Below are 24,965 nucleotides of genomic sequence, written 5' to 3' on the forward strand. Positions count from 1 at the left end.
ACAATCGGTATTTCACATGAGACCAAACTCGGAATGTGTGTACAAACTATATCGAGGGTCCAAATCCCATAACTTCCACAGTGTACTCTAAGGAAACCAAATCGCGTTATCATTTCAATTTGAATGTATAAACATGAGACCAAACCAAACCATGAATCCGACCACCATATTATATCTCAAATCATCACATCAAAAAACATTAACACTGTATGTGTTGATCTTGTCCTGGATAATTTCAGATAATGAAACACTGTAGATCTGACGTAACCACTCCCATCTTGCAGCTTCACCAAAGAAACAAACCTAATACACTTCATGGTTCCATATATTCTCTGCACTTGGTTTAATGAGACCAAGCCAAGAGTATGCTCCTCTACGATGATCCAGCACAAACCCATAACTCCAAACCTTGCACCTCCACCCATGATTAAAGACCACCGTAGACCTATAACCCTGAAAATAAACCCATAACCATAACAAAACATTTTATTCAAATACTTAACCACTCGAGCACACTTAGTTTCCTTAGTATGAACAATCAAAAACAAGGAGACCCATCTCCGAGCTACTGTGCGCTTAGTGATATCCACATATGAGTAACTAAGAACCTCCTTATACCAGATGATGATACTAATCAAACGTACCTTATCCAACACCATCCTTATGCCATTCTTCCACTGTGCTTGGTTTAAAGAGATCAGGTCCATCATCCATTGTATTAAGTAACTCGATCGCATCCCTACAAACCAGCTAGCCATTGACTCCATATCACCTTCATATCGTTCCTTAAAACCATACCAATATTTAAACATATCAAAACCCCGGAAAAACCATTATTATTTCGGAGACCAAAGCCATAACCAAATACAATAAGAAGTAGGCAGTTGCCACTTAACCAGATAACCAGAAAATCAAAAATCAAATAAAACCTTAAAAAAATGCTCATAGAGCTTATTGAAACAAACCAACAGAAAACAACAACTGCATCAACCAAAGAAACACTCCTCAACTTTATATCAAATGTGTTAAACATGGGACGCAGTTGAGTTCTTGGAGGAAGTTTGTTTGGGGTGTGAAGAACCCTTCTCCTCTTGCAATCTGATACCTTCTCCCTGACGCTTACCTTGTCGAGCTTGAACATTTATGTTCTGTGAAAGGAGTGCCTGAACTTCTTCTTCTTTGAAGTTCCCGCAGCCATAGTTTGCTTGAGTAGTAGCTTGCGAGCACCCTTCTTCTTCTCCTCCTCCCCGACTTGTAGTCCCTTCTCTTCGGTTTCCTTTGGTCGTGACTCTTCTTCAACGGTCTCTAACACCACTTCTTGTGAACCATTCAGGTCCTCCATCTCTCCATCAGTGAGGTTTTGGAAATCATCATCCTCACACATAACACCCTCATCACCTGCAATAGGGTTCCCAGTCTCTTCTAGATCCATGACTTCATTCCCTGTATTATCCTTTCCAATGTCGACCAATGGCGGCGCCATTTCTTCCCCAGCACCAACAGTTTCCGAAGCTATTACAGCTTTTGCACCATTCTCCAGTCCTAAGGGTTTAAGAGGAACCTTAACCAAGTTTACCTTGGCCCCATTCGATTCATGCTGCGGGTTGTTAGATGTAGAAGTCTTGCCCTCCGTTTGAAAACCTTTATTTGCACTACCTGTGTCTTGAAGCTCCCCTTCCTCCTTTGGATCCTCTCGTACATAATGCGGAGGACTCCTCCCACGTCTTGTGCCACGATGCCCCCTCTCTCGAGTTTCCTGCACATAACTCCTAGACTGCTCCCAACGAGAGTTTATGTGTCTTGTGGTTCCCTCGTCAGCTCTGTTGTTGTCGTGGTAGGAAGAGAATCTCTTATTTCCTCTTTCAGGAACTCGCACCTACTTTGAGTCCTGTTCTTCATGCATTTTGCCTTTCCCCTTCCCATAGTTGCTCCGCTGTTCTTTGCCCCTCTCATGTTGACTCTCCTCTCCATGAATCACCACCCCTTTGTAGCTCCTGGCCCGGTTATCTCTCTTAGTCGTCGGCTCGTCTCTGCTGTCTGTTTTCTTCTCCGCGCTTTTAGGATTGAGGGGACAATGATCCTCATCGTGGCAGAGACTAGAACAAAGCTTGCAAATGCCAAACAATTTCTCATATTTAAGAGACACCGGGACCTCTTCCTCGTCATAGAATTCACCTCCTTTGAACTTCACAGTTGTTTCCAGCGTTAGCTCTTTGAAACCATCAAGCACCACACGCATCTTTCCATAGTCCAGATCCACATCCGTTGTCTCTCCAATGGCATCGCCTATGCTCTGTAACGCTGGAGTTGACCAAATATCTGTCGGAAGACCTTCCGCTTTGATCCAAAAGGGGATCTCTGAGGGAAAGCTTCTTGTCATTCTTGGCTGCCATCGAGCTATCGAGATCATCCAGTAATCAAAATGATATGGCTGTGACTCCAATACCGCTTCAATATCCTCTTCCATCTCAAAATGAAACTGGAACATCCCCTTCCCCAAATCTGCACCAGTCACCCTCTCCTCTACCTTCCATATCTTCGGGAGCATCACCAGCAACGCGTTGACCTTTTGCTCCTCCGAATCAGAGTCATAGCATAACTCTTGATCAGGTCCGAGTTATCAAAATGTGGAACAGAGATCTTCAGCCGTTTGCGAACCCCTTCTCCCCCTTTTGAGGCTCCCCCCCTTTCCCACCAGTTGCCCCTGAGTCATAGATACCAAAGAAAAAATAACCACACTCAAGTTCTGTAAGAGAAAGAAGAAAAGGTTTAAGTTTGTGATACTGGAACTCCAAACGCACTCCTTAAGATATTGCAAACACCAGTAGAAAAATTCATTCATGAAATCCGCTCCATTGATAATCCATCTAATCCCACTGATCCTTAGAATCCTACTTTCATGATTGTCGAATCGAATCAACATCCAAATCCCGAGTTTCCAATGAACATAGTCAAAAAATCTAATCATCAAAATTAAGATCCTAGGAATGAGTATAAAGGATCTTGTTTTGATGTTAACGATAACCTTACCTCGTTACTTCCATGATCGAATCTCCAAAATCCCAATCTCCGTTGATATGAGATCGTGTCCAAAGAAAACTTCCAGATCTCCATAAATCCTTATGGCAAGAAGACCATATTGCTTCCATAATCTCCCGATCTGATCATTAAGATAGATCTCCTTGCAAGTCCAGAGCTTCCCAATAGAACCCGGATCCCATCCATGAAACATATCGAAAACCTAAAGAATCGCCATCGTCGTCGCCTTGTTTAGAGAGAAAAGTGTTTTTCTGATAGATGATATGTTTATTTTTCATTGAAAGCTAATTTAACTTCAGCATATTTCCACATTATCGTAAATATATTCTTTAAATTGTGGGATTTTAGTATTAATCACTATAAAGTGTATATTTACACGGTTTTAAGTCTTTCGCTTAAAACCTCATAGAAAATCATCCGAGATACAAGCAAAGAAGCAAAGGAGTAACAGAGAGATCAATACATGAGATAATTATTAGAAGAATATATATATATATATACACTACAAGAAAACAGCGGTATTCTGACGGACATTTCGACGAAAAATGAAATCCTCGGAATATCCCGAGGATATTCCGAGGAAACACAAAATTTGGTTTCCTCGAAATTTCCTCGGAATATACCGACGGAATTCCGAGGAAATATTAATCTGTCGGAATATTCTTATGGAATACCGAGGAAAATGTATTCCTCGGAAAAAACCGATGAATTCCGAGGATATATTATAGCCGTTAGAGAGCCGTTGGGGAATTTTAAAAAATTCGAGGAAATTCCGAGGAAAGAGCCGTTGCCGTCGGTATTCCGTCGGAATTTCCTCGGTCTGTCAGCAGGATTTCAACTATAAATACAAGCACCCCTCTTCCTCTTCATTCACTCCATATCTTCATCCTCCCTCTTACTCTCTTTACACACGAATTTGATTCATAAAAACATGTCTTCTTCAAATTATTTTCGTTCTTGGATCGATCGACCTCATTTGGATCCGAACACGAGATTGCTTACGGAAGAATACCAACGAGGTATAATCGAATTCATGGGGTTAGTTCACCGACAACCAGAAGCAAAAACAGGTATGTTAAGATGTCCTTGCTCTAATTGTAAAAATAGAAAGGTTATTAAAGAGTGGGATGTTTGGACTCATCTATATTTGAGTGGGTTTACACGAAGTTACAAAATTTGGTATCATCATGGGGAAACTGATTATGAACATGGTAGTACTAGCGAACCTCAGCCATCGGTTAGATTAGAAGAATCAATTAGAACGGATGTAGATTATGGTGTAGGTACTGAGCAGATGGTAAATGATCATTTTAGAGGGGAAGATTTACCCAATGCACAAGATAGGAGATTTTATGATATGTTGGATGCTGGAAAGCAACCATTGTACGAAGGTTGCAGAGATGGTCATTCAGCTTTATCATCTGCTACAAGATTGATGGGCATTAAAACAGATTATAATTTGGCTGAAGACTGTGTGGATGCGATTGCTGATTTTGTAAAAGGTATTCTACCCGAGGATAATATAGCTCCTGGTTCATACTACGAGGTTCAGAAACTCGTAGCTGGTCTTGGTTTATCGTATCAGGTAATAGATGTATGCAGCGACAATGGCATGATTTATTGGAGGGCGGATGAACAGTGGGTTACATGCAAATTTTGTGGAAAGCCTCGTTATAAAGATACGAGTGGAAGAGTTCCAGTGCCATATAAAAGGATGTGGTATTTGCCTTTGACGGAAAGGTTGCAGAGGTTGTATCTGTCTGAACGCACAGCGCAACCAATGATATGGCATGCGGAGCACTCAACAGATGGTGAGATCAGACATCCTTCAGATGCAAAAGCGTGGAAGCATTTCCAATTAAAGTATCCCGACTTTGCGTATGAGAGAAGAAATGTCTACCTTGGTGCATGTACTGATGGTTTCAGCCCGTTTGGCAAGAGTGAAAGACAGAATTCTCTATGGCCAGTCATTCTTACACCATACAACCTACCCCCAAACTTGTGCTTGCGACGAGAGTTTTTGTTTCTCTCGATTCTCGTTCCCAGACCAGAGCATCCTAAGAGATCACTTGATGTGTTTCTTCAGCCACTAATATATGAGTTGCAACAACTATGGGCTCAAGGTGCTGAAACATACGATGTTTCGTGTAAAGAAAACTTTCAAATGCGAGCAGTACTAATGTGGACAATAAGTGATTTTCCAGCATATGGTATGTTATCTGGATGGACAACGCATGGAAGGCTATCATGTCCATATTGTCAAGATAACACTGATGCTTTCCAACTAAAACACGGAAGGAAAACGTGTTGGTTTGACTGTCACAGGAGATTCCTACCACCTGATCATCCATATCGTAGGAGTAGGAATTTGTTTACGAAGAACAAGAGGGTGTTTGACAGTCCACCTCCGGAAATTTGTGGGGCAGATTTGGGGACACAACTAAGAGATTTTGGTGCAGAAAGGACGCAAGACTAAGGTGGACATGTGCATTATCCGGTAGATACTGTTGGAAAACTACATAACTGACACAAAAAGAGTATTTTCTGGGATCTGTCATACTGGAAGGATCATCTGCTGAGGCTTAATTTAGATGTCATGCATATTGAGAATAACTTTTTTTACAATCTCATGAACACGATCCTTAACGTTCAAGGCAAAACAAAGGATAATTTGAAGTCAAGACTGGATTTAGTCGATATATGTGCTCGTTCAGAACTTCATGTTGATGAGAATGGTAGGGCTCCTTTTCCCATATACCGACTTGATGCAGAGGGAAAAGATGCGTTCTTTGATTGGATTTCAAACGATGTGGAATTTCCAGACGGTTACGCATCTAATTTGCGTAACTGTGTCGACAGAAAGGAAGGAAAGTTTATCGACTTGAAGAGTCACGATTGCCATGTAATGATGCAGCGCCTCCTTTCGTTTGCCTTCAAGGAACTATTACCACGGAACGTTCATGAAGCAATTGCAAGGATAAGTGGTTTCTTCCGCGATTTATGCACGAGATCAGTGACTCTTGAAGGTATTGAAAATTTGAAGACTAACATAGCCGTGATTCAGTGCAACCTTGAGAAGATATTTCCTCTCTCATTTTTTGATGTTATGGAGCATCTTGTTATTCACCTGGCAAGAGAATTGGAACTTGGTGGTCCTATGCAGTATAGATGGATGTATTTGTATGAGCGGTATATGTTCCATTTGAAGAAGATGGTGAAAAATTTAAGTAGGGTGGAAGGTTCTATAGTCGCACAGATGATCAATGAAGAAACTTCAAACTTTGTCGAGTACTACTTTCCAGCATAAGTTCAGACCAAAAACAGAAGACCTGCTCGGCATGATGATAGAGGCGAACGGGCAACATATCATGTTACGGTTCCAGACAATTTCACAGACGTTGGACGACTTAGCGGAAAACCAAAGGACCGTCGACTTACTGAGCAGAAGCGCAGTAATTTGCAAACATATTTGCTCACCAACATATTTGGCGTATCTATATTATTTTAACAAATTGAAATTTAAATCTTAATTAATTACATTATTGTCATCATATGCAAAGGATTTTCTTGGCAGAAAAGCGGTTCGAATATAGATACGCCACAGAGGACGAACTAGAAGAAATGAAGCAGAGAGAGTTTTCTGGATGGATGTTTACTTATGTGAGTGCTTTAAACAAATTAAAATATCATTTATCACATATTTATACTAATTCATATTTATTGATATAACATATATATGTGCTATTAATAGGTGTCTGCTGGTTTGGCCAGAGGTGAAACATTTGACGATTGGATACGCGAGTTGGTCGTTGGACCAAACTTTGTTGTGAAGTCATATCCGAGATTTTGTACTCGAGGATATGCATTCACAACTCAGAAGAGGAGACATTCGAGTACGACTTATGATGCTGGCGTTTGTTCTGCATCAGGAGATGATGTATACTACGGACACATACATGAGATTTTGGAAATCAAGTATTTGGGCATGGTTGGATTGCGCTGTACTGTTTTCAATTGTGATTGGCACGACAACACTCTAGATCGAGGTGTCAGAACAGATGCATTTGGTGTTACATCAGTAAATTCGAGGCGAAAGCTGCAATATTATGATCCTTTCATTCTTGCTTCTCAGGCCGATCAGGTAATTAAATGTTAATTATTCAGAATGATTCATCATCATGTGTATTAATTTATAATTTTACTAATAATTTTTTAAATGTTACAGGTTTGTTATATCAAGTACCCCCGGGTAAGGAACAGATATGATTCATGGGTTACTGTTACAAGACTCATCCCGAGAGGCCGAGTTCAGGGAAGTTCTGAGCTGGAAGACCCACTACAACCAAGCACATCCGGCAACTTAAGTGCAGCAGAAGATTTAGCTGGAGTTGGCCTTGTAGTCGATTTAACCGACTTCGGAGAGGAAGCCGTCGTTCACGTAGAGGATGAACCAGTGATTGGAGAGTTTCACCAAGATCCAGATTCAGATTCATCTGGTGATGATGACTCGGAAACAGACTAGCATCGACTTTCTTTTTTTTTGTATTAGAAATACCGAGGAAATTCCGAGGGAAGATAGGTTTTCCTCGGAATTTCTTCGGAATACACCTTGTCGATTTAGGGATTTGATTATAGTATTTTTTTCCTTGGAATTTCCTCGGAATATCCCGACAGAATTCCGAGGAAGATAAGGGTTTCCTCGGAATTCCCTCGGAATATTCCGAGGAAATTCCGAGGAAGTAGGGTTTTTAAACCGAAAACAACGTTTTGCGGATTGAATAACACGTATATAACCCTTATTAAGTGTCTTAGACTGATTATGAAGTCAAAAATTTGTTCCTTACCCTATAATAAACACTTTTCCGATTGTATGAACGAAATCCCCACAACATAAGAGAAACACTTATACACTTTAATGAACGGTAAAGGGAATACTTACAATTCGTTTTGAAATTTTGTTATTTCATAGTTGATGATCATCTATACAAACATTCCTCAATGGTATGCATTGCATTTATATAAGAAATGATATAGGGCAAAAAATTTTGATGTTTTGAAACCCCAACCATATGTTCCTCGGAATTTCCTCGGAATTATTCCGAGGAAATTCCGAGGAACAATATAAACCAACAGAAATACATGCATAGGATATTCTTTTTCCTCGAATTAATGAAATATCCGAGGAAATTCCGACGGATATTTAAGTGTCCGTCGGAATTTTCTCGGAATATTCCGAGGAAATTCCGAGGAACAATATAAACCATATTCCGAGGAAATTCCGAGGAACAATATAAACCAACAGAAATACATGCATAGGATATTCTTTTTCCTCGAATTAATGAAATTTCCGAGGAAATTCCGACGGATATTTAAGTGTCCGTCGGAATTTCCTCGGAATATTGTCATTTAACCGGGCAAACCAGCCGCAAAATATTTCGCGAAAATTGAAATTGAAAAACCGAAGAAATTCCGACGGAAACTATCCGTCGGACCCTAGGTTTTATAACGACGAAACACTTCTTCTTCCCCATTTCTCTCTTCTTCCTCTCCGGCTCCTCTCCCTCCTCTCCGGCGATCTCCCCCTTCTCTCTCTTCTTCCTCTCTGCGAATCCTCTCTAAACCTACACAAATCATGTAAGGACCCTATCCCACTCTCTTAGGTTCTATTTGTTAGGTTTTTGTGTAGATTTGATAGATTTTTGTTAGGGTGATTGGTTAGGATTGTGATTTGGTTGTATAATAGGTTTAGAATTGTGATTTGGTTGAATAATTTGTTTTGTTGAATAGATTTAGAATTTTTTATAAATTTTTTATTATTTTTGTATTTATAAAATCGATTTTTGTATCTAAATTCGATTTTTGTGTATAAATTTGATTTTTTGTATTTTACAAAACGATTTTTGTATATAAATTCAATTTTTGGATTTTACAAAACTTTTTTTGTATATAATTCGATTTTTTGGATTTTACAAAACATTTTTAATATCTATAAAACTTTTTTTGTGATTAAAAACTATTATTTGGGATTTAAAAAAAATATATATATATATATATATATATAATATAAATTTCTATATTTATTAAACATTTTTAATATTATTAAAACTATTTTTTGTAATTAATAAACTATTTTTTATTTATTAAAACTATTTTTTGTTTATTAGAACTATTTTTATATATTTATTAAACATTTTTAATATCTATAAAACTTTTTTTGTGATTAAAAACTTTTATTTGGGATTTTTTTAAAAAAAAAAAAATTAAAAATTTCTATATTTATTAAATATTTTTTTTTTAATTTACAGGTCTCATGATGATCAGATCCGGCTTCGACAGCGTCGTGCTCGTGGTGGTACTGGGAGCCAGTCTCGGGATTCCAACCATTTTCAGGATTCCCCTTCGCCCCACAGCTCCTACCATACATCTCCCTCTGCTGCACCCGCTCCTGCTCCTCTCGCTCCCGCTGCTGCACCCGCTCCTGCTCCTCCGGGTCCTCCGGGAGTGATGCGGAGTTGGTTCGACAGCCCGGTCGTGACCATCTTCCCTATCTCACTCCGTATCCACATGGACGGGGTCAAACATGGTAGTTAAACATATTTTTTTTCCATTAAAACTTGATTCATTATTAATTAAGCGTTTGTTCTTTTTATTAGGTTCAACCGATCCGGGAACGGGATCAGCGCATGGAGCAACCGTATGATGTACTCGGCCCTCGAGAAGGGACATCCGACTTTCACTGACTTCCCTACCGACAAGCAGCATCTGTGGTTTCGTCAGTTTGCTGTAAGTATTCTAATTTTTTACTTATATTTTTAATCTTTAATATAAATTTTCTACTAATTGTGTTTTTTTTTTCAGCAAGAATTCAACTGGAATTCCGATGAGACGCTCTTTATCTATCACCACTTCGTCCATAAAGTTATGGACAACTATGGGAAGCAGATCCACGAGTGGAAGAAGAAGTGGGAAATCAACAAGGTTGTTTTTAATTTATTAAACCATTTTTTAATTTATTAAACTATTTTTTAATTTATTAAACTATTTTTTAATTTATTAAACTATTTTTTAATTTATTAAACTATTTTCTTTTTTTTTATTATTAAAAGGTCCCAAAGTCGATAAACAACACGGTCTGGACGGAGTTGTGTGCGCATTGGGATAAGGAAGAGACGAAAGAAACTTCTTCCACCAACTCCACCAACCGCAGGAGCGACCGTAAAGGGAAGGGCGTCTTCAAGCATAACTTGGGTGCTCAATCTATTGCCTCTCTAGGGGATCGCATGGTAAGTTCAGCCGCTTTTTCTTTCAATTATTTAAGTTTTGAAATTTTATTTTTTGTGCATTTCTTCTAATTTCTAATGTTTTTTTAATTTATGTTTTTTTCAAGGCGGAAGAAAATGATGGCGAGCCGGTTGATGATCTCGCCCTAATGAAGAAGGCGTATACCAACAAGAAGACCGGCCAGATTGATGACGGTCTTGTGAGGGAAGTGGTCACCCTCGTCCAAACTCAGGTGCAAGACGAAGTGTCTCAGCTTCAAACCGAGGATGACGATTCGACGGCTTCGACCAACTTGTCCCGGTTTCGAATCAACGAAATCGTTGAATCCGTAAGTTCTTTTTTTTTAAAGTTCAATTCATTTATTTCTTGATTTAAATTTGGCTATTTTCTATTTCAGTCGGTTCCAAAGAAGAAGGGACGTTTGGTCGGTTTGGGTCGTCGCACCCGGTCGGTTCCTCCTTCTTCTGCACCACCGCCCTTTGTTGATCCAGAAGTACTTACGGCTCAGTTGAAGGACAAGGATGATCGCATATCTTTGTTGGAGACCCAGATGGCGGCTCAACAGGCGGGCTATGAGGCACAGAGGAGGCTGAACCAGCAAATGATGGAGATGATGCAGAGGATGTACCCGAACGAGGTGTTCCCGAACGTGCAAGACCCGTAGTTTTTTTTTTTTTTTAACTCGGAATGTTTTATTTTTATTTGTACAACTTTGAATATTATCTAATCTGTTTTCAATTTTAATTTTAATTTCATATTTTCGAATTTAAATTTCAAAATTTTATTTAAAAAAAAAATAATTTTTTTTGAAATTCCGAGGAAATTTCCGAGGGACTCATTCCTCGGAATTTTCAGAGGGCTCCGTTCCTCGGAAATTCCCGATGAAAATTCCGAGGAACATTTCGTCGGAACTTCCAAGGATTGGACCATCGGAAAGTCCATCGAAATATCCCGAGGAAGTTCTCCCTCGTTATATTCCGAGGAGCTTTCCGACGAACTGGTGGTCCTTGGAGTTTCCTTGGAAATTCGTTTCCTCGGAATTCCGTCGGAAATTTCCGAGCGATTTCCGAGGAAAAATGAATTTCCGAAGAGTTATTTCCGAGGACTTGTTTCGTCGGTATGTCGTCGGAATAACGTTATTCCGATGACATACCGACGATTTTTTCCCTCGGTATGTCGTTGTTTTCTTGTAGATATATATATATATATATATATATATATATATATAAAGTTTATATGTGTTATATATTATATTGCTATCAATTTCCTAATTATTAACACCTAATAAATAGTTGGGAAAATGATATTATATCAATTGACCGTCTAATTAAGTAAATTGTGGAAGATAGTTTAATTAAATTGTTAATAATGAATATTTACATGTCTTTGAAGGCAAAAAGCTTGCAAAACAAGCAAAGTAAATACTTGAAGGTACCAAAGATATAAAAGAGTTATTAGTGAATCAATTATATGCCTTATATGTACAATACTTGAAGGTACCAAAGATATTATCTCATATGCTCTTATATAATATGTCAATTTTATATAGTTTCCTAAACACTTAACACTGCGTATATTTTATCTAGGTACCTAGGTATCTCATATGCTTTTCTAAATAGAGCATGTATATCTACTCATTCAATACATTATATGTCGCCAAAGAGGTTGGCTTCTCAATTCTATGTCTTCTATATTATTACATTATCACTAGGTTATTTCATTCAATCCTGTTTCTGACTCCGTTATATTCAGTCTAACGGTAGTGTTTTGATCTTAGTAAAAACACAGTTTTCTGTTTCATTGGGAAGCATGAAGTGAAGTAATCCAGTGTTTACAGACACTGGGAATAAATCACGGAAGAAATATAAACAGGGTACATTCTACTAAAACCAAATAAATAAGAATATATTTTTGTAAGGGTACATTCTACTGAAAACAAAGAAATATGCATATTCGTTCAACTGAAAACAGTGTGAGTATTACCAAATCCAAGAAATCTATTATATAATAGGAGAGTTTCTCTCCTCCTGATGCGACACGTCAGCGGTCTGTGGGTCCCACTTTTAAAAAGTGTGAAAAAATGTCAAATCTGTAGCTCGAACCTAGGTTATTGAGATATAAACACCCACAATTATACCACTGTACCAAAGGTTATTCTTTGTACATTGATGACCGAAACTAACATATATTACGAAGTTCGGAAACTAATATAACATTGTGGACCCCACTTTTTTTTTTAAATTGAAGGGTAACGAATGGACTTCGACAAAAAGTGAGCTTTGGGCTTATTGATTTTCTGTTTATTAGGCTTTGTATCTGCCCAAAGTGGTGATACGGACAAAGCTAAGAAGATTAGGGAAGCCGCCATCTTCACCATCTCCTTCGTCGCTTGCGATTCCCCTTCCGGCAATCAGCTATTATGGTCGATCTTTAAGGCTCTACGCACGTTTTGCGCCTACCAAACGCTTAGCTTCTCCTCTAACGCCTTCAGAGCTCTCATATATATAGAATCCCTCGAGGTAAAAGCTCCATCTTGTCTCAAACTTTTCTTTCTCAGTTTTCCGATCGCTTTACTTTCTCACATCCGTCGCGAAAATGACTTATCCAGCTGCTCCAGCCGCTTCAGCCGCCATTGCCACCGTTCCCTACTCCACCTTCAACTCTCTCCGCCTTGGAAGGTCAACTCAGTCCATTGTTGGTCGGCTCATCCGATTCTAGGATTCCAGGACCATTAACAAGAATGGAGAGTTTATGGGCATCACCATTCTCCTCCTTGATGAACTGGTGATGATTGTTTCTAACTTATTTTTTTATCACTTTAACTCTGCTTTGCTTATTCTTTGTTCATATATGAAATGTGTCTTCATGTTTTTGTTTTGGTTTTGTCTATGGGTTGTTTTATGAACAACTAATGATTTTTCTCTGTTTTTCTTACAGGATTCTATGATCCACGGTTTCATCCCTGAAATCTCCAAACAAAACATGAAAACTGAATGAATTATGTTTTTAGCAACCGTATCTAAAAGAAATAAAAGACATCTTACTTAACAAATTAAAACCTTTTCTTTTGCAGATTCCGACGACGACGAAGCACCTGAGGACCAACGGCAACGGAATGATGCGGAGGAAGCCTAACTGATGTAAGTAAACTCCTCTTCAATAGCGCATCACACTATTATCGCTCCCCAATCTCACAAACTTAAGCTCTAATCAGGCCAGGGATCCCACAGGTGATGCTGTCCCGACAACGGAGAAAAAAAAAAGAAAGATAACCTAACGTTTTTTTTTATTTTCAGTTTTTAAGTTCAAATCAGGTTTTTGACATAGAGCCCAACATAATTTGAGCCCAAACATTTTAAACCCACAATTACTTTTTCATAATGTAAAAACGTCAACCTTCGTTTATGTTTTGTTAAACTATTTTAATCTTTATGTTTTGTTAAACTATTTCACATAGGGGGAAGATCTCCTTAGAAGGGGAGCCACACGCCACGATGCTTCCAGTTTCACTATTCTTGAAACTCTTATGAACCACAAAGCCAATATAAGAGCTCTGTTTCAATACAACGGCTGGATTTTGTCACAGACCACCGCTAAGCCTGAAGAGGGAAGAGAAGTGGAGTGCTGCGTTTTGAAAGATGGTTACTTGGAGTTTACAAGATGAAGATGGAACCCGTGACGAGGAAGACGAGGAGAAGTGTTACTTGGAATATCCTAACGTTGAGGATGTAGACAATGTGTGATCTTAGCGATGAAGATTAGTGTAGCTTTAATATATGCTACTATTCCTTGAGCTCCCTAACAATTACTGCAAACAATGTGTATTTTGAAAAAATAAAATAATTTTGTAATGCAAGTAGTTTGAAACTTTGAGTATTTATTCAAACAATGGATATATACAGAGTTGATAACTTGATATGGATCCCCAAATAAGTTGGTGCTGCGCTGTCCCAATATCTATCTTTTTAATTTCATATACGTCCCAATATCTGTCTTTTTAATTTCATATACTTGACGTAAGCTTCTTCATCTTCTTCTCTTTCCCTTTCCGTTGTTCCACGCTCTCTGTTTCATGTTTAGGCCTTTTTCACATTCTCTATATTTTACTTTAATTATACTTTTTGAATTTTCCTTCCGTTTTGGGAGATGTCTCTAACTTGAGTTAATCGTCAAAAGCTAAGATCAATTTTGTTGTCTTATTTCCAATAAATTTTATTTTTTAATTTACACAAATCTTAAACAACACCAACATTCTGTAAATCGTACCGTCCCACCGATATCCAAAGTAACCAGCTCCGCGCTTGCGCGGGGTCTCAGCACCTAGTAATAATAATAAGAGAACTGAAAACAGCAAAATAAGAGCTTCAGTCGCTTTTGTTTAATAACTTCAATCGCTTTTGTTTAATAACTTTTGTTCTGATATTATATATGTGATTTCTGTTAGTTGGTTAAATAATTTTTTATTATTATGTAAACTAGGTACCGCAGACAATGAGAATGCTGTAGTGGGGAATATAACACAAAACTCATCTATCACAAACGTTTCACCTTCACCAAGTATTAATCCTTTTCGGGCGTCTTTGTAGAATGTTACGAATCAAATATTTCGAGATATTATTCCACGGCCATTAGAGTCTAATCCGTCAAAATTCGTTGGAAATTCATCTCAACATACTGTCTCATTAAGTTGTGTTTTTCAAAGTTTAAAACATAGACAAACACATCAAGCCAGAGTTGTGAGAAAGGAAATACTGAATAACAAAAGAACACTAGGCGTTATTATCTCAAATAGAGGTTAGTCTCCTACCTTGATTAATATTATGTTCATGATTCTTATTAATCTGTTGCAAAAAAAAACAACTGAACCATTCTTCATGTATCTTTATCCACAGTTACAAAAAGGATTTTCAAGCCAACAAAGACATCAATTGTACCAACTTCGAGTAAAAGTTTTTCTAAACACAGTTCCATTTATATTCACAGTTACAAGGATTTTCAAGAATTATTGGAAGAAACCTATTTTCAAATTAACTTACTTATTTTTTGTCTCGTTGTACTTGATATATAATTTAAACATGAAGCACTTATCATCCACTTTAATTTATGTCTGCGGGCCCCTATACTTAACTCAAAGTTCACTTACTCGTGAAAATTTGAGTGGTTATGGAACCAACATGCGACCATCAAGTAATCTCATAGGTAACTAATATTTACTATTATATATTAAACTTAAGTTTAAAAGCTATCTACAAACAATAAATGCATATTAAATAAGTACAAGCTTTGGTGTTACAAAAAAAAGGTACAACTTTGTATTAGGATCGTATACAAATAGTAAAGACTATAGTAATTAAAATTTTATGTAACCACAAGTTTCATATAATGATAACATGTGTACAATTGGTAATCAAGAATCTATTTCCGGGAGTACCAGCATTGGTGTGAGGAAACGAAACCCCCTTGGATCACCTCCATCGGTGAAGTCAAAGACATGACAAAAAAAAGATAACAACGATTTTTAAATAATGAATTAAACAAATATTGTTAACTTACATCAAATATTTAACAGCAAGGCAAGGTACCAAAATGACAGGAAAATCAAATCCAACTCTTCCACCAGTGTTTGTAACAGATGAAAATCCTGAAGGTAAATTTTTATTGCCTAATATAATGACTGCTTTTATATACTTATATTATACCTATTTCATGAAATTATTTGTGTGAGTGTATATCTATTAATCTTCAGCTCGTCGGTGCTAGACTTTTGTTTATATGTTACAATTAATATTTTTCAGGACCAAATGAATTCGTTCCCCCAAGGTTCATAGTTGAGGATCATCCTGAAGGTAAGAAGTCTTTTCCATCTAAACTATGTTTATATTATACACACTGCAGTACAAGATATAAGTTTATGAAGTTATATTTTTTTAAATACTTTACAGGTCTGACAGAGCCGGTGCGAAGAAACTAAGAGAAACAGTTGTTCTTATTCTGAAGAATATGTTAGATCAGTGTAACCCTCATGTTAAGGCGTTTAGGTTTGCAAGAGACAGATTCAACATAGAAGGATCAACAGGTTACAGGATGAGGTTGATTGAAGGTCGACAATCTGATGGACAGACCCATAATCTTCCGACTGCAAATGAAGTGGCTGCTTTGATACCTGGAGATTTTTTTTTAAATATGGAGACACGAGATATTGTCCTTGAGAGTACAAGTGGAAAGTTGCAAAGGATAAGTGAATTACATCCAGCGTATTTGCCTCTGCAATATCCACTGTTATTTCCATATGGAGATGATGGCTTTCGATTAAACATTCTTATTGGTTTTGAAGACACCACTGGGAGAACACGTAAGTCAGTAACAATGCATGAGTTCTTCGCATTTTGGATTTTAGAGAGGAAGGGGGAAGCACCTACAATTACAAGATCAGGCAGATTGTTTCATCAGTTCCTTGTGGACGCCTACACAATGATAGAATCAAGTAGACTGCGTTACTTGTGGCTGAATCAGAAAAATCTCCGGTCAGATAGTTACGACGCAATCCAAAAAGCAGCTGCAAGAGGTGGAGCTAAGATTGCTGAGCAAGGGAGCCGAATTTTCATCCCAGCAACTTTCACCGGAGGAAAGAGGTATATGAAGCAGCACTACTATGATGCCATGGCTCTTTGCAAGTACTTTGGATTTCCAGATGTTTTCATCACTTTTACGTGCAATTCAAAATGACCTAAAGTTACTAGGTATCTGAAAAAATATAATCTAACTAGCAAAGACAGAACATAAATATTGTGTAGAGTTTTCAAGATGAAACTCGATAATCTAATCTGCGAGTTGGCAAAAAAGAACGGCTCCTTCTTTGGGCCAACTGCTGCAGGTAAATTTCTTTGCACTTGTTCTCCATATTTCTTATATTAATTGTTTTTTTTCGAAACAACTACTTTAGATAGTCTTTTTCTTTATATTAATGTTCATGATCTTATTTTCATTTTTCAGTAATGTACACGAACGAGTTTCAGAAAAGAAGAATGCCACATACTCATATTCTTACTCTTAATGGAAAAGGAATATAAATTTCCAACAGCCGATGATATAGATAAGATTATTTGCGATGAAATACGAGACAAGACAGTAGATTCAGAACTGTATGAAATTATTGGGGATTGTATGATGCATGGACCTTGTGACGCAGCAATCAAGAATTGTACTTCTTATTTTATACTACTTATGGATCATAGTTCAATTCTTTTATCATATTTTCTTTTAATATGTCACTGTTTTTAACCAAAATATAAATATATAAATATAATATTTCACCTAAAATATACAATTACAGAATTTATACAACACAATTTCACTTTGTATAATATAAAATATGTAACTTCTAAAACTAAACACTATTAATTTTTTCATATTTTGAATATTTTAATGTCCGCACAGGGTGCTTCGAGAAAAAAAACCTAAGCAACTCATTCTTTATCTCTACCATACTGCATCCAGGAGATTTGCGCAGACCCTGTCTCAGCATTGAAACTCTGTCCCACTTTCTCCCACATCCCACATCCCACATCCCACATCGAAGATGCGAGGTATATGTCAGTGTGAACTTCCTTGCACTTGCAATACATGGAGATCAATGAGTTCATTACTGAAACATTTCTGTTAGAATCCAACTCAACCTATATCTAACTATATTTTTATGCCCGCACAGTCACCTAGTTTTTAGTTAAAAAGGGAAATGGATTTTACTAATTACAGTTCTACAAAAGTACTGGCCAATATGTGTTCAAGTAAATTTGTGCAGCATTTTTATATGATCGTCCGTATTTTATTTTACGACCGGTGAAAATACGACAGTGGTAGAATATGATATTTGATAGGGCAAATCTCCAAAATAGCACATTTCTAAGTTTATGTCACAAAAATAACCCTTCGAAAATTAAAATGACCAAAATAGCATTTTATCTTTTGAAAAATTTAAATTTTTTTATTTTTCAAAATTTGAAATTTTATCCTAAAACTCCATTCTCCAACTCTAAACCCTAAATCCTAAACCCCACCCCTTAACTCTAAACCCTAAACCCTAAACCCCACCCATAAACTCTAAACCCCAAACTGTAAACCCTAAAACCCAAACTCTAAATCTTAAAACCCACCCCTTAACTCTAAACCCTAATGTCTAAATTAATTTACCATTGAGATATAAGTGTATATCTATCTCTTTTGATAAAATATTAAATGCTATTTTGATCATTTTTATTCTTAGAGGCTATATTTGTGACAAAAACGTTTTTAATGCTATCCTAGTCGTTTTCTCTATTTGATATTCATAATTAAAGTATTTATTTGCTGGCAAATAATAATTATTTTTTATTTATCTACTGGGGTTTTTGGAGTAAAACGCGCCGTCGAGTGGAGAAGTAAAGCCAAGTCTGAGAACAAAGCAACCCCTCTGTCTGAGAAAATCTCCGTCACTTCCTTCCAATGGCTTCTCTTTGCGATATGAACGACAATACCGCCGCTGAAGTCGCCAGTCTTCTTGCTCCGCTTCCAAGTCTCCAACTTCAGGCAAAATCTCCCTCTCTCCCTCCTCCGCCAAGATCCTTTTTTTTATTTTATTTTTCTCTCAAGACCACGCTTAATAGCTGATTTATCTATTTTATATGTGTTGCGTCCTATTATTCTATAATTGCTCAGGAGGAGTATTTCAATCAGCTAATAAGCAGTAGAAGATGCCATGGCCTCTTAGTAAAACATAACGGCACCTTCGGAAAAGGTCCCTCCCAAAAGCAAAGCTTCTTTCTTTCAAAAGCTAAAATCTTTCTTGTCATTGTAGTAATACAACCTCTTCTCTTCTCTTCCTTTGGTAGTATAGGTGTCTATGCAAACTCAGAGTTTCAGGAAGATGAACTCATTTTGAAAGATGAGATTCTTGTTGGTATCCAACACTCATCCAACAAGGTGACTTCAACTTGTTCTTTTTTTTTTTTAAGTTTTCTTCTTTCTTGATTCACTTGACTTGTCTGAATCACCTTCCATCTCCAGGTGGACTGTTTGGTCTGCAGTTTTTGTTTCCGATTCATCGGATCAGTAGAGAAACAAATCGGGAGGAAACTCTATTTCAAGAACATGGGCCTCTCTGGTTGTTGTGGTGGTGGTGGTTCTGAAAGCAGTACTTCAAATCATAATTCTCTTCCACAAGGAGTTGTTAGTTCTCTGATGAACGGTGAAATGGCCTTGCCTCATACTGACAAGTTTCCTTTGCCTTCTCCTCTTTCGTGTCCAGGAGGATGCCAAGAGGCTTTTTACTGCAGGTTTGATTATGTCCGCTGTTTACTAATGTCTTGAACCGTTTGATGTCTTGAACTTTCGTTTTGGTTATTGTTTTTACATGTGTTCGCTGTTTGCTAATGTGTTGTTTCGATATGACATAGTGGATCATGCGCAGAGGCAGATTGGGAAAGTTCTCATTCTCTACTCTGCACTGGTGAGAGGTCTGAATCAATATCTAGAGAAGCTCGTGGAGAGTTTATTAAACATTCTAATGGTAAGTTCTTTGCTGGTTATAAATAGTCTCTTTGAACTTGACTCTCTTTTTTTTTGTATTTATATCTTTAGTTTCTTAATTTTCAGAGACAAATGATATCTTTCTCCTGGCTGCAAAGGTATATATTATGTCTGCCTCTAGACCATCTTGGACAGTGCCCCATGAATCTTTTAACATGTTTTAGCTTACTGTGTGATAGAGCTTATTGTAGAGTTTGTGACCTTTTCTTTTCTCTAGTATATATAGAAAAAAAAAAAGAAACTAACAAGTTCTGGATAATGGATTATCATGGCTAGGCGATTGCCTTCACCATTCTAAGGTACAGGAAGCTTAAAGCAGAACATGTTAACAAACAAGCGAAGCAGAGTGTGTCAAAACAGTCACTACTCTTGGAGGCATGGAAACCAGTATCGGTTGGATACAAAAGAAGGTATATATATATGTTGATTTTGCCATTAGATAGTCTTGATAATTGAAGAACATGAATTGCTTGCTTTTTCTTTTTTGTCTATGGTTTCTGAATGTGATCCAAATCACATACGGGTAGTAACTCATGTTCATACAAGAATAGAATTTATATACAAGTCTAATTCTATATTTGGTAGGTGGTGGGACTGTATCGCGTTGCCAGATGATGTTGATCCGTCAGATGAAGGTGCCTTCAGAACGCAGATAAAGGATCTTGCATGCACGGTATGTGTTTCATTTGTATTTATTATATTTTTTTGAAGGTTGAGTTTGCTTGCCATGTCTTATGTTAATTTCATTAGCTTCAAATCCTGACTGTTTTGCTATATTCTTTTATCTCCAGTCTTTGGAGCTCCTGAAGACAGCCATATTTGACAAAGAATGTGAAGCCCGTATCCACCTTCATCAGTTTGATGTATAATCTATACCATTGTTTCTTTGTATAATAATCTACTTGCAGAGAGTCATTCCTTGACACATGAAAGTTTTCTCGCTTGATATATATGGGAATATCATCGGCATGTTTGAGCTGAATAACCTGTAAGAGTCACCACTTCCTTTTCTATGTTCTTACCAGTACGATAAATATAACTCAGAGATGAGGATACCAATCTTTGGCAGAGACTTGGTGGTAGCATCACCAGTAGAGGACTATTTCTTGTATATTGATGATCTTCCAGACGCTGAAAAGGACAAAGCTGAGGAAATCACAAGACCGTTTCTAGATGCTCTCGGTGATGAGTATTCTGACTGTTGCCAAGGTTAGAAATGATGTGAAACAGTGTTTCCTTAATAAAAGAGGAGTTATGTAGCTTGTAACCACGGTTTAACATTGTTACATTCATCTGTATTTGTGTCAGGAACGGCTTTCTTCCCTCTGCAGAGCTGTATGAACCATTCATGTTGCCCTAATGCAAAAGCCTTCAAAAGAGAAGAGGTAACGTTCTTTCGTTTTTGTCTTCTTTATGGTTAACACACCTCAAAAGGATTTGGAGTTGCAATGTCTCTACTCTCTCTTAAGAGTTTCTATCTACTCTCTCTTGTGGTTGGTTTTGCAGGACAGAGACGGACAAGCAGTTATTATTGCGTTAAGACGCATCAGCAAGAACGAAGAGGTACAATCATCTTGTCTTCTCTCTTAGACTTGTAATTGAATGGTTTTATATAAACAGTAGCTTATTTTTTTGAGTGTTTATATGATGAATACAGGTGACGATTTCGTATATAGACGAGGAGCTTCCGTACGAAGAGAGACAAGCATTACTTGCAGATTACGGTTTCACCTGCAAGTGCCCTAAATGTCTGGAAGATTCATCAGTTGCATGCATTATTACTTCAATGTTTTTGAAGCCATAACATTTTCAATTTTGCCTACTTAGAACCTGATTAGGGAAATTTTCCCGGTTTAAGGAACAAGTGTTTGTTTACTATATAAACTTCAGTTTTATTTTAAACTAGTTTCTTTACAATATTAGTACTCAGCTTGTAACGGCTTTTTATGCTTTAGGATCTAGTTTTGGTCACCTTTGGAGCACATAGACGAAAGCACTTATTTATTATGTATACTCTGATCCATCTGCATGATTAACCCGGAGTTCTTAGAATAAGGTTTTTAGCTAAAAGTTAAGAAACAGTTTCTTAACTTCCGTTAATAACTATATTCTAAGAACTTCAGGTTAACCATGCTCTAAGGTAACTAATGATGTAGGAGTAAGAGCGACAAACGGAGAGGACCTCAATATTTCTGTTGATTAAAGCTGACTTGGCAAGACAAGGCTGATGCTTAGAGCATCTCCAATGTATTACTCAATTTCCTACTCCAAAATAGAATATTTTTAATATATTATGTTTTATGTTAATAAAAAATTAGTGATATCATCTTTCATTTATACTATTTGCAAAATAGTCCATTTTCATATGTATGATCTCTTATGTTTTATATCATATATCTTTTGTGTGGTGTTTATCTTTTATTTTTTATATGTATGGTCTTTTATGTTTTATATTATATATATTTTGTTGCATAAAATAGTTCATTAGATGGATATTTATATAATTAAGAAATATTAACAGTAATTTTTATAATATATATAGTAAAATAATATTTATATATTTATTTATAATAATATTTTATTAAAAACGAAAATATTTAAATATGGAAGACCATTTTATAAATAAAAAATTTCAACTCCATTTTGGAGTAATGAGTTGGTTTACTCCATATTTGGAGTAATCATATCTATTACTCCATTTTGGAGTGGATTTTGGAGTGAGGTTGGATATGATTTTACTGCAAAATGGAGTTTAGAGTGGATTTTGGAGTAGGGTTGGAGATGCCCTTACGAGTGGAAGGAAAGAGAAGCGTCATATGCCATTTGTTTCATTGTTCTGCTGGGGATAGTATCGGGAGTAGAGATGTTAAAATGGGTTTGAAGCTCGCGGGTCTAACGGGCTTTAGTATAAACGGGCGGACACGTAATCCGTTTATTATGATATAAAAATAAACGGGTTTATACGGATCCGTTCGTTTAGATCTGTCTCATTAACGGGTATATCCGTTTAAACCCGTTTATGAGTTTTTTTCAAAAAAAAAATTATATTTAAAGATTATTTTTTTTATAATTTTTGTTTTGAAACAAAATAGTTATATTATATATAGTTTGTGTTACAAACAAATATATAGTTTGTGTTTTTTTTCTAGAAAAAAGTTTAGGTTATAATTGTGTTTAAAATTTGTTGATGTTTTCTATGATATTATGAACTGATTAACATTTAATAAAAGTAAAGTATTTTTTTCAAATTTTGCTTTAATTGGAATTTCTATTTATTAGTATAAGTTTTAAAATCAAATAAAAACTATTAAAAATAAAAACTATTAAAAATTGTATAAAGATATGATAAAAGATTATTGACAAAAAAAATAATTCACAAAAAAAAAATTAAACGGGTCTAAACGGGTGCTATCAACATAAATAGACTTAACATTAAACGGGTGTAAACGGGTAACTGATCTAAACAGACTTGACATTAAACAGGCCAAAACAGACAGGATCTAAACGGACAGGGCCTAAACAGGCCCGGTAGCCCATATTAACATCCCTAATTGGGAGGTGATGTGAAAGCGTTTTTTTTGTGGGAGCAGTTTATAAAAGTTGGTTCTCTGCAGATTTCAGCTAAGGTTTAGCTTCATGTATACATGATTGATTTTCTTTTGGCTGATGTGATCTATCTGAGAACAATGCAAAGTTGGATGCGTGTTCTATAGCTTCTCTAACGTTTGAGGAAATCGGCTATTTTCTTACACCTAACACATGATAACGGTTTTAATTAGTACATACAGACTTGTACTAAAACCATACTCAAATATCTGTTAATTTTAAATTCTATATTCGAACTCTTACAATTAGGCAGGTATATTTTGACAGTTCGTCTCTTAGTCATGATAATAATAGAAAAAAAAAGAAAAGGCTAAACAAGCCACCAAGCCAAACGGCAGCGTTGATGCAGGTTCCTCTAATCAAATCGTCTTTCATCCTCTTCTCATGTGCATTGTATGAACTGATGAGGACCATTGACTCGTAAAATGAAGAATCAGGTCATGCCGATTATAGGTTCAAATATCCAGACGAGCAGTAAATTTGAGCTTTCTTTCAGAAATTTTTTGAGCGTTGTTTATTCAGACAAGTGAGGAATTTACCCACTGAGTTGTACTCACTTTAATCAGGCAGCATGCTGAAAGTCAACCAATGGCAATTGCATATAACTTTCAGTGTAACAGAAAATATGCGAGGCATTTCCAGGATCAAATAACATAGAAAAGGCCAGATGATCAGGATATACCACAAATCAATATTGCGTCAATGCCATTATACCTAAAGGAACTGTTTTTATCCTTCAGAATTGGTAAAAGACGCCTCCTTTCAATTAAAAATACCATAATATAAAGGACAAACTGAAAATATCGAAGGTGAAAAATTCTAATTGATGCTCAGTGGAAGGAGAAGTCGTTTAATTAAGAGAGCTCACGGCAAAACAGTTTCTGCTTTGTCCACTGCCCTTCGTGCACCTCCGTGCAGTTTTATCATCATCGCATCAAAACTAACAAAATTAACTATTTTCAAATTAGTTATTAAGAAATAGCCTCAGTGTGTGTAACAATTCAGATCATTGATTTGAAAAACCTCACTGAAATCCGCTAAGATAATTGTTTTTATCCTCATCGGCCATATCTAAAAAAATCAAGTTTTAAGAAAAGGTATGATTGTGGTGGAGGTAAGAAAAAAGAAGAGGGATACTCAGACAGCCAAGGGATGTATCGTCAACTACTGGGTGAAGAGCCCAGATCGGAAACTCTAGTCCACGAAATTATTCGTTTCATCACCATATCCCTTCTTCGCACCCGCCACCAATCCAAAAACAAATCAATAATAACCGACAAAACAATGAAACAAAAACTCCTATTGTTCATTGTAAAGCTAAGTATAAAGAGAATATATACAAGCAGCAGCTATGGTGTTTCAATTCATTGTAGAAGACGAACCATATTTATACGACACAGGCGCATTAGGGTTTTCCTTACCGACTAGCGGCTACAACATCTTTTTAGGGTTTTGCTTCCAACACAGCCCAATAG

At 36.7% G+C, this 24,965-nt stretch overlaps 1 protein-coding gene, 3 non-coding genes and 1 pseudogene across 4 annotated transcripts; 1 reads left to right on the forward strand and 4 right to left on the reverse strand.

Moving 5' to 3' along the window:
- The first annotated feature begins 18,693 nt into the window (after nt 1-18,693).
- On the forward strand, nt 18,694-21,855 carry LOC106402798 (histone-lysine N-methyltransferase ATXR2-like). The gene is made up of 14 exons (XM_013843589.3): nt 18,694-18,885; nt 19,015-19,093; nt 19,193-19,278; nt 19,363-19,631; nt 19,752-19,864; nt 19,951-19,982; nt 20,161-20,294; nt 20,470-20,557; nt 20,676-20,724; nt 20,818-20,872; nt 20,954-21,093; nt 21,193-21,269; nt 21,391-21,447; nt 21,542-21,855. The coding sequence occupies exons 1-14, from the start codon at nt 18,802-18,804 to the stop codon at nt 21,686-21,688; spliced, it is 1,410 nt and encodes a 469-aa protein (XP_013699043.2). The 5' UTR covers nt 18,694-18,801; the 3' UTR covers nt 21,689-21,855.
- Nucleotides 21,856-24,111: 2,256 nt separating this feature from the next.
- LOC125588205 lies at nt 24,112-24,237 on the reverse strand. Its single transcript, XR_007324596.1, has one exon. It is a non-coding gene; the product is annotated as a small nucleolar RNA snoR80 (small nucleolar RNA).
- A 78-nt stretch (nt 24,238-24,315) lies between these two features.
- LOC125588200 lies at nt 24,316-24,426 on the reverse strand (annotated as a pseudogene).
- A 43-nt stretch (nt 24,427-24,469) lies between these two features.
- On the reverse strand, nt 24,470-24,558 carry LOC125588199. Its single transcript, XR_007324591.1, has one exon. It is a non-coding gene; the product is annotated as a small nucleolar RNA R11/Z151 (small nucleolar RNA).
- Nucleotides 24,559-24,619: 61 nt separating this feature from the next.
- On the reverse strand, nt 24,620-24,722 carry LOC125588198. Its single transcript, XR_007324590.1, has one exon. It is a non-coding gene; the product is annotated as a small nucleolar RNA Z157/R69/R10 (small nucleolar RNA).
- Nucleotides 24,723-24,965: the final 243 nt, after the last annotated feature.

Source organism: Brassica napus, chromosome C5, assembly GCF_020379485.1.
Source record: "Brassica napus cultivar Da-Ae chromosome C5, Da-Ae, whole genome shotgun sequence".
Classification (NCBI taxonomy): domain Eukaryota; kingdom Viridiplantae; phylum Streptophyta; class Magnoliopsida; order Brassicales; family Brassicaceae; genus Brassica; species Brassica napus.

Excerpts from the sequence above, each read along its gene's own strand:
- LOC106402798 (XM_013843589.3), top strand. The coding sequence starts at position 18,802 with ATGGCTTCTCTTTGCGATATGAACGACAATACCGCCGCTGAAGTCGCC. Across the intron at positions 19,279-19,362 it reads TCCAACACTCATCCAACAAG|GTGGACTGTTTGGTCTGCAG; the intron begins GTGACTTCAACT and ends TTCCATCTCCAG. Across the intron at positions 20,725-20,817 it reads TGACAAAGAATGTGAAGCCC|TTTTCTCGCTTGATATATAT; the intron begins GTATCCACCTTC and ends GACACATGAAAG.